The sequence below is a fragment of the Hylaeus anthracinus genome, unplaced genomic scaffold (genome assembly GCF_026225885.1).
Source record: "Hylaeus anthracinus isolate JK02 unplaced genomic scaffold, UHH_iyHylAnth1.0_haploid 11989, whole genome shotgun sequence".
NCBI lineage: Eukaryota > Metazoa > Arthropoda > Insecta > Hymenoptera > Colletidae > Hylaeus > Hylaeus anthracinus.
This window is the reverse complement of record NW_026534337.1, coordinates 4,512,631-4,527,161: the sequence shown is the minus strand read 5'-3', so window position 1 is coordinate 4,527,161 and position 14,531 is coordinate 4,512,631. Positions and strand designations below refer to the sequence as shown.

At 31.9% G+C, this 14,531-nt stretch overlaps 1 protein-coding gene and 1 long non-coding RNA gene across 5 annotated transcripts in view; one reads left to right on the top strand and one right to left on the bottom strand.

The window, feature by feature from the left end:
• Nucleotides 1–14,531, bottom strand: part of LOC128888046 (beta-1 adrenergic receptor-like) — a 253,522-nt gene that overhangs the window by 1,672 nt on the left and 237,319 nt on the right. For all 4 annotated transcript variants that reach the window (XM_054144658.1, XM_054144660.1, XM_054144659.1 and 1 more), the window contains one exon: nt 7,863–8,079. In XM_054144658.1, coding sequence (XP_054000633.1) covers nt 7,863–8,079 — 217 coding nt within the window. The remainder of the gene's footprint in view (nt 1–7,862; nt 8,080–14,531) is intronic.
• LOC128888137 (uncharacterized) overlaps nt 1–14,531 on the top strand; it is a 174,271-nt gene that overhangs the window by 63,229 nt on the left and 96,511 nt on the right. The window lies entirely within an intron of this gene.

The window sequence follows — 14,531 nt, the reverse complement described above, 5'->3', positions numbered from 1 at the left end:
GTGCTATTATAGAAATTTGTAATTTAAAAAAATTCTATTAACTATTTGTATGTATTAAATTATAAAGTGACCCTACAGAATTATTCATAACATACAAATGTTTATATACCTGGCGTTTTCGTTACTTAAGCATCTAAATATTTAAAATATTATCTGCAGTTGAAAGGTTAAAAGGGCTACTTATTTTAACGCATTAAAAAATAGGCCACCTTTGCATACTTCGTTTAGAAAATGTGTGGCACGAATCTTCCTCTTTTATACCTGGTTTTGGTGGTTACTGAACTCTATATTACTTAATATTTATAGTTAGAAAAAAATTGATGTATAATTACGTCTGTACGTTATAGAATTTAACGGGATGAACAAATTAAGTCTTAACTCCGTATACTTTCACATTTTATAAAATATTCTATAGTCACCAAGTGAAGCTGAATTATAATCTGTAAGGGATGTTAGACATTTTGAATATACTTTTATGAAAATAGAACGATCCTTAACAAAGTGGCGCTAGTCGAAAGGGGAAGTTCCAGATTTTCGACGATTTTTCAACATTTCCGAACCGATCATTCACAATGTTTACATTTCATTAGATTCAGTATTGCGAAAAATGTGTATTCTCTACTAATATCAAAATTCCATGACGATTGGATAATCGTTTTTCAAATATCCTGCAGACCGTATTCAAATTACGCATTTATTTTAAAATTACTTCAATATTGAAATCCACTTGTAAAATTGAAATTAAAGAACAAATATTCTGCCTTATATATTTATCTTATATTTTTTTCTAAACTTTACGATAATGTTGAAAACTACATTCTTTTGCTAATAATTTACAAAATACAAATTTTGGTATCTCTTCTTCGAATTTGTGAATTTCGTCCGTCAAGCGACACAATATGTGCTGGATTTAAAAACATTTAACGAATATGAAAGAAGTTTAATCAAGTCAAAAAAATGTTGAAAAGAATTAATTGTATAAAAAAATCTAACTTCATTTGTTTATTAATAATTCATATAAAGCGGCCCATAGACGGTGAATATTATCGCGCAATATTTGGGTTTGTGCAGTATAATTGATCGTGTGTAGACAATATTAAAAGGTTGTGCAATATATTGTGCGAAATTCAAACTTTTGAAAATATATTGCACAAACGGATTTGTGATGCGAAAAAAAGTGGTGCAAGTGTGGTGGACGTTGAACCTGTGCTATGGTATTTTGAAGAAATGAAATTGCCTCCGTACGATTCAATCTTTTGCATAAATATAAATATTGTACAATAATATTGACCGTCTATGGCTCGCCGTCAAAATATTGTGCAACTCGTATTGCTCAATATTATTGATCGTCTATGGGCCGCTTAATTTCAGTTTTGTAGGAGTTAGTATAATTTTAAGAAAGCGAATCACCACAAAAGCTAACTACCAGTAGGTACCGAGACAAAATGTTGTAACTTCGTACTTGTATGTATTTTTTAACGCTGAACTAGATGGTGTTAACAAAAAAAGAAAATACAAGAACGTAATCGAAGTACAATTTCTTAGCATTTCTAAAGCGAGGAGATTCTGTAATGAAACCAAAAGTGACGCAGAATTCTGGGTATCTTTCGCGGAAAGGTGGATCCCGGGTCATAAACTCATAATATTCATGGAATTTGAAATATTAATAGAACGACTAATGGTACTGACAGTTACTAACGTGAAAGCTTTGAGATTGGCCGTGTGTTCCTGTGTGTACGAGTTCCGAAATTCTACTTCGTTGCGTCGCGTCGCGTCGGTTACGAATTCCAACGAGTTAAACTCCTGGAACGTCCCACAGAATGTGAAATGAGAAACTCTATCGCGACATCCACCATGTACTGCAAAATGAATCCTCGTGAACGATAAAAAACTTTCTATTTATTTATAACTAGAACAAACTGATGTATTATGTTTCTTTCGTTTTATTAATAAGTAATAGATAAGTACGTATAAGAATGTTCAATACCCTAGAATGTGTAAAATTGCTAAACAGTAGTTCTATTATTTCACAACATATTATTAAACAACAAACAACATCATATATAATTCATCTTAACTGCATAAATAATGAAAAAGAGGTTGTACATATTTTGTCATTGTTTCCAAGTTTCCTAATTAGTATGTTTCTAGAAACTACAATTTAGAGAGATTTTTAAAAATTTAATAATAGCTTCAATCAATTTCTGCTAATTCATTATTGAATAAGTAAAATGATTGAAATTGCTGCCCATTGATCTACTCCACCGGAGTAGAAAACAATGGTGCATTTACGAACCTATCGAAACTTGTCCGAGCTCGTTGGATTTCTCATTGACCCGTTAACGAAGTAAGTTAACCTGATGATTGTACTCCGAATAGATCGCGGAAACCTTAATGTTTTCATTTTTTAGTAGAGGTAGCACTCAGAACCCAATTCGTTTAGTTATTTATAGACAGTATTTTAAACGAGGGATTAAAAATATACCAAGGAAATGGCGATGCTTGCATAGCCTGTAATTTACCAACTAAAATTAATTTATAATCTTTGATATAACACTGCGAACGTTTATCAAGTAACGTATGATGAGGATTTCGCTGAAGATTGGAAATATAATTGGAACGTTACAGTTTTCTTTACTCATTTCCTGCGTTCGATACAGACTTCTATTATGATATCAATCTCTTATATAAATGATGACAGCCGACCCAAGATTAAATTGCTGAATGTGCTGCAAAAGTAGCTACTTTTCAAATATTGTTCTTTCGGAACGATAAAATGGGGCGCAATTTGTCTGCCTTAAAATGGATACCATAAATCATTCGGAAATTTATCTCTGTAGAACTGGACAAGCTTCGCTTGAAAAGCCTTTTAATCCCTTGTGGCTGTATTGCCGTTGGCAACAGTACTGCTTAAAATCACGATCTGTGAATGTTCTGAATTTCTGTGAATGTTTGGCGAGGCAGAATATAAAACAGACTCACGAACAATCGGCGTTATGTTTCTGGTTAATGAACGAACAATATTCTTTCTTTGAACGTACCCCGTTCTTCCATAAATGTAAAAATCCGTCCTATTTCTCTACGATCTCGACTTCTTCGTGACGTTAAATTATGGGGCCTGTATCGACAATAAATAACGCGACTCTAAAAAAATGTGCGAGTAGGACATGTACGTAACCGAAACCGTTTGTGTTACTACGCAAACATTGATTTTTACCATCATCGTTTCTGACGACGGGAGAGTTCAACATTCTCTGGAGACTATCGAACGAACCCCCTTTTTTTTATAGGAGGAATCCACGAAATATTGGAATAAACTCATCCACTTTAAGTAATACAATCTTCATTTAACGTACAGCTTGGTACATTTTGAATTCAAAGTTATACTGTGATTTTCATGTTTTAAAGTTAAGAAGACGTCGTTGCTGGTACGTTCAATTTTACGTGCCAATTATGAGACACATTGATGGTGCAAGTTATCGTTATTATTATGTTTCAGAATTTAACAGAATATTTTTTGAACAATTGTTTAGATTTCGTTAGAAGTTCTTTATAGACTTTTTTTATAGTCTATAATATTGTTCATATCTTATGTTAGAGGAGAATATTCATGTTAACTTAAAAATGTGTAAATATAAAAGTGAGATACAAATATAGCGCATTATTCTAATGTTTCTCAAATAACATCTTTGTTACTATTATTTTCCTTCGTTTAACAGAATATTTTCCAAATAATTGTTTAGATTCTGCCATGTGTTCTAGTTTTGTACACATCCTTCTCGAGCTGCTATGACATCTGTTTCTTTTGTTTAAACTAATTTATAATCTAAAATATTATTCATAACTTTCGTTACAGAATTGATTCATTTTAGCATAAAAATTCTTCAATCTACAAGTGAGATACAAGTTTTAATGCATTATACCAATGTTTCTCAAAGATAACATTTCTTTTTAATCAGAATTAAATTACATTGTTAATGTTACATGGATTATACTTTTAGTATATCCTAAAAGTGCTTTTGAAATGATTTCATATATTTTTTCAAGTACGTATATATCTTTTACTAAAACAATATTATATACTACATATTAATAACTAACAACATTGGCAAGGATCACTTTAGGTTGAAATTAAACGTAGCTGACATCAAAATTTCACGCTTCAAGCGATTTCAGTTTGTCGAGGGTCCATTGTAAAGCTTAATTACATTTATTTCCTGTATACGTGCCCTTCGTTAACGACTTGCATATTAATACAAGTTGCCGAGTTTCAATCTCGCGCGGCTTAATTGCAAAACGATGCGAAGCTAAGGTGAAGCAAACTGGTGAAAGAGTAACTTCTAATTAAACAGCAGTGATATGTGGGAAAGAGAAAAAGCGTTTTCATGCATCGCATAACTTCTCCATTTGAACGTATTCATTTTTCTTCGTTATATCGAAAATTGTAAAAATTGGTCACAGGAAATTTATTAAACTTACATTGAGTAGAAAAAAGTAACCAAAGTCGTACCCTTGATTGGTTTCTTCTTTGCTTAATGATTATCTTTCCTTAATAATAAAGGTGAAATTAAATTTTCAGTGGGAAAACTGATTCTGCAAATATTTCCTCGTTTATTATTACTGTGGATGTTTATGCAGGTGCACAAATGCCAAAATATATAAATTATCAATAATAATATACATGTTACATCGTTTCGAAGGTAAAACATGCTTTCATTCAAGTTTCAATTCTTTTTCTGTGTCTGAGAAAATATTAATTTGTATAAATATCCACAGTCCAATTATTATCTCTGAGAAACAATTCACAAACTACGTACATAGATTGTTACTTTTATTCTATCTTTACAAACTGAAAGTGAAAATCCATATTTATTAATTCACAATTCAAATTATATCGAAGAGAAGACGCGATAAAATAATATCACGAATATGGAAATCAACGTGTTAAGGTCGATTCAGACTATACGACACGGACCGTCACGTTCCGGCAACGACACGTACCGGCACCGACACGACAAAACATTAAAACACGCGTTTTAATGGAACTATTCACACTATTCCCGTTGACGGAACGTTCAGGTCGGTGTCTGTTAAGTGTGAATAGTTCCATTAAAACGCGTGTTTTAATGTTTTGTCGCGTCGGTGCCGATACGTGTCGTATAGTCTGAATCGACCTTTACTCGTTAGTACTGTATAACAAATTGAACATGATTCCATTGTTTCGTGTCATTATTTCGAAGTAGTTATACCACTCGTTACTTGTTATTACCAACTACTGAACAAAATAAGTTGAGAGATCAGACTTTGGCTACTTTCCTCTAATATTATATACTAACTAACGTTATTAAATGCGTAGGTAGGCTTTCCACGATTCGTACGGTTATAACGATGTATCAACCTACTCGTATTTGTGGAAATATCGTTTCGAGAGTACTAATCATTATGGCTGGCCAAATCTAATAGATTTGGGTCAAAGCAACGTTTGTCATGTTCTAAGCTGACTGTGATTGGATCACGAGCTAATTCGATTAATGCAAAAGCGGATCATAACGTGATTACAATATGATAGAAAGTTCCTGCGAATTTTTGAAAATTAATTAAAATTGTTGAAAGTGTTAACTAATGCGGGGAACGTTTTTTTAAAGCTATTTTCCCATGGAACACTCGTTATTGTTCGACAGTATTTGTTGGATTTCCCCGAGAGCGCGTTTGCATAAACTTTATGCAACAGGAATATTACGTAATGTTACGTAAACCTTCAAATGAAATGAAGCAGAAGAGAAGCAAAATTCGAAATTCTCTGATTTACATTATAAAAAAGTTACTCGTTCGTCCATACCGTTACCTTCAACTCCTTCATATTTTAATGAGCATGTAATCAAAGATTTATTCAACTAGATATTATTTCAATAACGTCTATTTGTTTTCGTGCATATGAACAGTTTAATTCCTTTCAATTAGACCTGAGCAAATTTTAATTTAAAATTAAAATGAGAGATGACTATTTGAAATAATTTGTTTTGGAACTGTTATTTTCAAATACAATTATTTAAAAATAAAAATTATATGAATCCATAGTTATCATTACTGTTTATTTTAAATTTAAGGAAAGAAATAATTATCAAAATAATACACAACAAAAATTTCAATTAAAAAAGTCATTCAATTAAAAAATTTCGTTCGTAAGGAATTTTGATCTGGGTCTGTATAATATAATCGCAAATGAAAATAGTACCGAGAATACAAGAGTAGTATTATACTTCAGAAAACATTTCTTATCTTCATCGCTTTCAAATTCGAAATCGTCGTGCACTTGTGATTTCGCCTGATGTAGTTTTGAAAGACAATGTTACAAATTATAAAGTAAAATAATGTTATTTTAAAAGGGCTCGTTCCAAAAGTATGAAAACAATTATGAAATGAGAAGCGTCTTATTTGAAATAATATCATTTAAATGATATCATTTCAACAGTGTCCAGGTCTGCCTTTAATTAAAGAATAACATGTCAGGGTTCCGTAAATTTTTTTCTTGTATAGCTCACACAAGACACGAGTTTAAAATCTACGACGCATTAATTTCTGAATGCGCAGTGTCCTTAAACATTGGATCGATAAAATATTTAAATAAATAACTCTTTAATATTTTATCAATAATTCCTTCCCTTCTTTTTTGGTTTATTGATTCAAATGTAAATGTTTCAATCTGAAAATAGAGTTACGATTTTATTCCTGTATATCATTATTTTTTAATAATATTCAGGATTTGTGTTAACTGACTAAATCTTCTAGAATTTATTATGTTTATTTATTCGATATTCCTCATAATATCATTTTTATTATTATCATTAAAAGTTCCTATGTTATACCATGTGTAATTCAATGCGGAAATTTTTCAGGGAAAAATAAAATCCTTATAACGTATGTGAATTATTAAATGATAATATTTAAATGCATATATTAATAATATTAATTTAGTGCATGCAAAATGTTTTCCAAACTTTTGTGGTGTGGTACCACAAATGAAGCTTGATTTAACAGTATAGCAATTATAAAGATACGTTTCGGAAATTTGCATGTCCATTATATATATTACAGTACATTTACATCAACGGAATCATATTGAAAATTTGATCTGTTCGTGATAGCTTAGCAAACAAATGTTTCGAACAAAAGTTCATCGACAACAAGTGAAGAATTTATTGATCTAAAATAACAAATGTTATTGGTCTAAGACTTCAGAAATATCCTTTTTATAAAATAGACGAGTCGTTACGTGTTTTTTAAACAGCACCATATATTTACCTTCTTCATATTTTTAAATTACATAACAAAAATCAATTCAGTGATATAATTAATAGTATTAAATACTTCTTATTACACAACTTGATTTTTAATTTTGGACATTTATAATTTTGTTCAAAAATTATTTCCTTTTTATATAGTTTAAGTAAAAGAAACGTGCAATAATATGTCTCCTTGACAGTCCTTGTTACTGTTACACAATTTAATTTTTCGTATTCCCGATTTTGAACAAATTACTTTTCTTATATATCTGAAGTATATAAATAAGAAAATACATGGTGCCATTTATACGTAACCAAGGTGACTTTAATTTTACATGGAATAACATTTTCGAGTGTTCTTTTAACAGCAACAAGTTCTTTACCTTGTACCAATAAACTTTTGTTTGAAATGTGTTCTTGCAAAGCTACTTGATCCAACTCAAGTATTCTAGTGTCACAATTCATCTACGTACATACAGTTTCGGAGTGTCTCTGAAATTTAATTAGATGAAACGACATTTCGTATGCACCGAGTTAACAAGTTTACGTTCTAAATGTGCCGTTAGTAATTTCCCTTACCTTTCTCGTGGTAGACACAAACGAATATAGTTTTCGGCTGCTATCGTAGTCAACGTGAGCACCGTGACCAGAAAGCAAAGGGCTTCGAGAGTCCATTCAAATCGGCATGTGTTCACTGACTCTTCATGTCCTGCCAGAATCACGATCACCGATACTGGTATCACGAGCCCTGTTACTAATAGGTCTGCCAATGCAACGTTCACGAGAAACGCATTTCCTAGAACACGAAAATTCGGCATCTGGTTAATTGAAGCCAAATAACTGGAAATAATTAAACGGAACTGTTCGCCCGTTGGAAAGTTAATTAAATTTCACTAACAGGAGATTGTTATACGTATGGCTTTTAGTTGGTAATTACAACATGCATTATACTTCATTGTATGAATAACAAATTATGTTCGTTGCGTAATCGATTACATCATTGTAAATATAGTAATATCATTTATAATATAGATATGTGTTAATAAAGTCCACTGGTTGCTGATTAAATTTGGATTTTAGTGTCAAAGTACGAGGGAAGGGTTGAAATGTATAGGTTAACATAATATATTCACGAAGGAAACAATGATATTGTGCAAAACACATGTTGCAGTTTTTCAAGAATATTAAATTTATCGAATTTTTTGACGCGCGATTTTATCTCAAATATGAATAATAAAATGTGGTGCATTTGTTTTAGACATGAATTAACAATCTTTTAAGAGATGATATTACCACAATCTCAAACAAGCTATTGTTTATTTACATTTCAATTCTTCGTTTTAGACTCAAATTTAAGTAAAAAACTATGGTTAAAATCAAAATAATATTTGATATTTCAATATACATTTACATACTAGAAGAAGCATTGAGTTCTTATTACACTCTAAAATGTAGAAATATGTATTATGAATATAAACTTAAACAAAAATAAAAACGTTAAGCTACATATATTTGCTTATATAATTCGTTGCTTGAATAACGTAATAATATATATTGTTAATATGCATATATAAAAGGAATCAAAATTCTTGTATCATTTTTCGCTCAAACAACATAATAATATTTATCGTTGTTAAACTGTAGAAATGTGCACAAGGTAACATTGGAAACTAAGAGTCGAAATGTGAATAAATACCAGCCAATTCGTGACTGTAAATTATCTTTTATTGTAATTTATACTTACAAGCTTCTTCTCTTCCCTTTGAATAGTTTTTTTAAAGTGCAAAACAAATATTCGAGAAAACATATGTGAAGGTCTGATATCATTATTTATGATAAATATAGGGCAAATATAAATATACATGTAAAAGCTTAGTACATTAATACATTTTCCCAATGCCTCGAGAGTTTAAAATTCAAATTGGTAACCAGTGTTTACAATTGTGAAAGCAGAGGTATTGCGCGTAATATTGACTTCTAAAAATCAATACGGCGATTGGCCGTGTGAAACGCAAAAGGGTGACGCCACGCAATAAACTGTGCCATCTGGTGCAAATAGGAAGTTACGCTTATTGACGAATTCACTAGCATTCCTGGCTTAATTCTTCCCTCACTCCTGCGATCCAATACTAACTGCATCAATAGCGCATGTGTCGATAACTCAAGGAGTCATTGTAGTTACATTTGTATTCAGTTATTTTAGGATCAACTGATAGAAGCAGTTTATTTGTTTTCGTTTAACGTCTTAAATTACAATTACATTGTGCAACTAAGTAAATCAAATTTGAAAAAGGAAAGTTTAACATTAAGACAGCTTTACAATCTAACACACATTAAAGAGAATGAAAATAAGAACTTATAGTTTTATTTAAAAAGAAGAACACTGGATTCTTACAGTTCTTTTATGGAACAAGATTACTTTCAAAAGTTATTTTGCTTTCAATAAATTCTTTTCGTAGAGACACCAGTAATCAATGCTTCGACTCTTGCTGTTAAATGCTTTAAATCTGTTTAAACTACATTAAACTTAATTTTGCAAAAAGCTTTTTAAACGTTTGTGAATTAATTTGCACCAGCGATTGTTCACTCCCAACGCGAATTTCAATGATCATATTTACGAGAGAAGATCAAATCGATACGATGTAAAAGAGGAATTGTTTGGCTTGTAACATACCCTCTACTTGCCATTTCATCTCTGTACTAGCTTTTGTCATTGTAAGCTCTATTGTATCACACGATGTCCAATTAAAAATAGAATCCATTCGAACAACAACCGCGTAACTTTCATCGAACATTTATATTTTTCATCTGAACTGTTGTGCAGGTTTCAATAGACCTTTTGTTTCTCCCTGCTGAATTTTTTTACAAATGCAAATGATAAATGTAGTACATTTGTGTCAGACATGAATTAACAATCTTTCAAGAAAAGCTAATATCACAATCTCAAACAAATATTATTTATTTACGTTTTAATTCTTCGTTTTAGACTCAATTTCAGTATTCTTTAATGTTACAATTCAATTGTCTAAAAGTTAATATTATATTCAAACAAAACTTTTATTCAAGCCAAAATGGTGTTTAATATTTTCAAATTATAATAACATTTATGTAGAAGATCCATTGAGTTATCGAATTAATTTGTACAACGAACATATACTATTCATCAAACGTTAATATTTTTCTGCTGAACTGTCGTGCACTGTTCAATAAATTTTTTGTTTGTGTTTGCTATCTAGGCTTTTGCAATAGCACCACTTGCATTTTTGGTTAACGTGTGAAAATCAGAGGTGCGTCCCGTTTTGTATCACGTGCGTGAGAAGTGGTCCCGTGTTCGTTTAGCCATGCAAATGATTATTTAATTGCTTGCGCCTGCTGATTCTTCTTTTTGACGACTATTTTAAACAAAAAACAAAGCGTTACACGGAAGCTGCGCTGCATTTTATGAAACATAAAGGAGGACTTGAAATTCTGTAACATTTTCATCCGTAAATTTTTGTTACAGTCGGGTAAATACGTGTTACTGAAATTGAAATTTATTTAAGTTGCTCAGAGTTTTTGGTTTTTATGATTTCCCGTGACATAATTGTTCTGTGTAGTTGTAGTTGTAGTTATTCTATAGTCCTGTAATAAAAGTATTATTATTTGGTCTGATAGGCAGACGATCCTGTTTAACCAAGCGAACGTTGGTAAAATAAAAATAATCAGCTTTTTACCTTTCATCACGGAATTTTTGAGGAAAAATAAGAAATTATTGCAATCACTTATTACCATAATCGTAAATAGTCACAAATTATTATAGTACTTGATCATCTCAAATATAAATCATTAAATCATAATAACCATAAATTATCGCAACAAACACAATAACCGTCAACCTTACTCACACAATTCACAATGTTCATAATAATCATTGGTTACTTACACATGATTCACAAAATTCACAACAGTCACAAAAATCGGTCTTGAATCTCCTTGGAGCACGTGTACGACTTGAGCAGCGTGTCTGACCATTACTCGCCATTTCTACTTATGTCGCTAATTTATGTTGCTTTTGTTATCTTAGTGTCCATTCCGATTAGTTGTAATCATTTAAAGAATTGCAGTTTGTATAGAAGAGGTATGGTACATTAGACAATGCCAGAATCATTAGAACTGGCCAGTCGTGGCCAGACATGGTTAGCCAAATCTTTATTTATTTTTAGGAAAATGAAGCTTCCTATGAAAAAATATCATTCTTCACTTTCGATTCGTTTTCGAGCAAAGAACTCATACTCTGTTGATGACGTTATATTTAAGACTAGCTGTGCCTTTGATTCGTCATAAAGGAAACCTCTGTACAAAATTTCAGCTTTCTAGGTTCAAAGGTTTAGCCTGGTCGTTGATTTGTCAGTGAGTCAGGGCTTTCATTTTAATATACATAAATTATAGATAAACTATCTTTACGCACGAATAAAGAGTACGTATATTCCATACAAATCGACTTTACCCTGGACACTTGTACATGAAAAAATCCGTTCCAAAGTTTCCCATTGGGTTGTTATTACAGGAAAACATTGTCCCCCGATACGTCTCCACGCCAGCTGTGTATTTCGGATGGTTTCGTATCTTCGGCAACTATAATCGAATCTTAATATCCGCGACACTAATCCATTTATTGCGGTAGAATTACCGCACGTGTAATACTGCAATCAATTTTGCTTGTAGCGAATTCTCCGCACAAATCGTCTTCTTGTTATGAACTGTTCGTTGATTACGCATTTCGAGGTAGAATTGTTCGCTGAGTTGGGTATCAGTGGATAGTAGAGTAACCTGTACTATATGTAGCATTTACTATTATCGACAGAAAACCGTGAAAGTAACAAAGGAAAATTAAGATTGAAATTATAAGAAATTCCAGTCACTTCTCTCGAAATATTGGAAAACAGTCTAAACAGAATTGCACTTTCGTGAAATATAAAAAGGTTCCGTTGTATCATCTTAATACATTGGACAATAAATTTTCCGCTTTTTACGTTTATCCTTGCTTACGACCCTAATCTCCACCCAGGGAATACTTCTTGTAGAAACATAGCACACACGTATATACAAACGTATACGTCTGATTGTTTCCACCGAGTTCTCCAATAGAGTAATCTTAACGTACATTGTACTTTTTCGAAGCCTTGGCTTAGTGAAACTTAGCAAACATTTAATGAAAATACCTAATGATTCGTTAACAACCTGTCTTTAACTAGAATTTCATCGATGTTAAAAGGAAAACGGTATTTATAGGTTGAAACCTGAACACATTTTCCATCACATTTTCCACTCCTAACAGTCGTCGCTAAAACTAAAGATGTTGATGCGACGTTAAATGTATAAAATAAAGAAAATGCTTAATAATTCTAATATGTTCTCAATTGAAAACCTCTCCGACAGGAGTAAATGTAAAATACATTTAGTAATAAAGAGTTTCTTAAAAAGAGCTTTAGGGCTTCATGTTTAATAATAAAATATGTTTGCTTTATGACGGATACTCAAATTGCACTATATCATACGTAATGTGATCATATACCTATCATTCTCATACAAATACACCTTGTTTCTTTTTTTTTAAGTGTTGACTGTTCACACATTCTCTTTTTACGTAGCACTGGCTCATATTTTATAGAACACATATATCTTAGTATACATTTGCAATTGTTATTTATTTTTTAACAATGTTTGCTGAGCATACAATTAAACTGCAGATGTTTATGCAAATTCATATTTTCACAGATACAGAAAAAGGATTGCAACTTAAATAAAAATATGTGTATTATTATTCATATTGTATATATTTTTTCATTTGGCCACATTTTCATAAATTTTCTCATGTTTTTATTTACCATAAATGCATAAAAATCCGCCGTCTACATATAATAATTGGAGATGACCGTCCTTTTGCAAGAATAGACGGCAATAATTCGCTCAATATGAGATTACGCGTTGGTGTTATCACGAATTCTTTATCAGGTAGTCTCTGAGAATACAAATGCATAAGGTTAGTTAAGTGTTCCTCGGGATACTTTTTTTTTTTACAGAGAAAAATTGATATATGTATGGATTCTTTAACTTTGAAAATATTTTAGTTATGTTTCGAAGTACCTTTGGTGATTTTTACAATTCATTTCACACAGAAATCTTTGAAATATCGCGTTTCTTCAAAACTACGTGTCTCCAATCTGCGGGAATGATAACGTAAGAACTAATCGACCGATCGTATTTAAACTTTAGACACGTTTACTTTATTCGAATACCTTGAATATTATCTAAAAATCAAAATGAAATCATTGTACGAAGCACGTTCTTCTATTGCAAAAAGCTGCAGGAAAAGTGGCATAAATTGATCCTGTTTTTAAACATTTCTAAAAAATTCAATTTTCTACTGTTTTTGGCCGCAGTTTAGTTCGCATTCTTAGAAAACATGTCGACAATGTAAGAAAAACGTTTTATTGATTTCAGATAACAATTGTAGTCTCTAGAATTCCCATCGGTAGCAGAATTGGATGAAAACCTGCTACGTGTACAGGAAATAGCTGATATCTCAAAGATTTCTGTGTGAAATGAATTATCAAGTGTATGTAAAAGCTAATTAAAATATTCTTCAACTTAAAAGAAACCTTACTAAAATTTTCTTTCTAAGAAAATTCTTGAAAAACGCTTAATATTTGACCTTTTAATGTGCCATCGCCTCTTAATAAGTGTAGTTATTTCACTCTTAAAGACAGCGCTCTAATTCTGCAATTTTTGAGAGTGGCTTTCGCAATTTATGGTTCCCAATCCGTTCAACGTTTATGTCACTTATGATATACCGAGTCATTTCCGTTTCGCCCATGCAAAACAGTGTAACTTTCTTTTGGCATAGCTCGCCTTTCGCCACAGTTGGTGTCGATGTTCCGGGCTGCGTTGTGCATTCTTTTTCCGGACGCATCCGCACAGTGTCCACTTTTCAAATCCACGAATCGATATATCCGAAAACGGTACGGTACCGTAGCGAATAGGAAGCAAGGAGCATATTCCTCTTTAGGTTTGCCGAAGCATTCACCGACTTCGCGCCGGTTGGAAATAAATTCACCGTGATTAATGTAACGACGTACTTGAATTTTCTTTTACTATTCTTCGCGAATTATCATTCGGGAACCACGGATGGAGGGAATGGGGGAGCGTGATTCCTTTTCGAGACTCGAATCGCGAAATCGAAGTTCTGGCAACCGTTTCAGCACATAC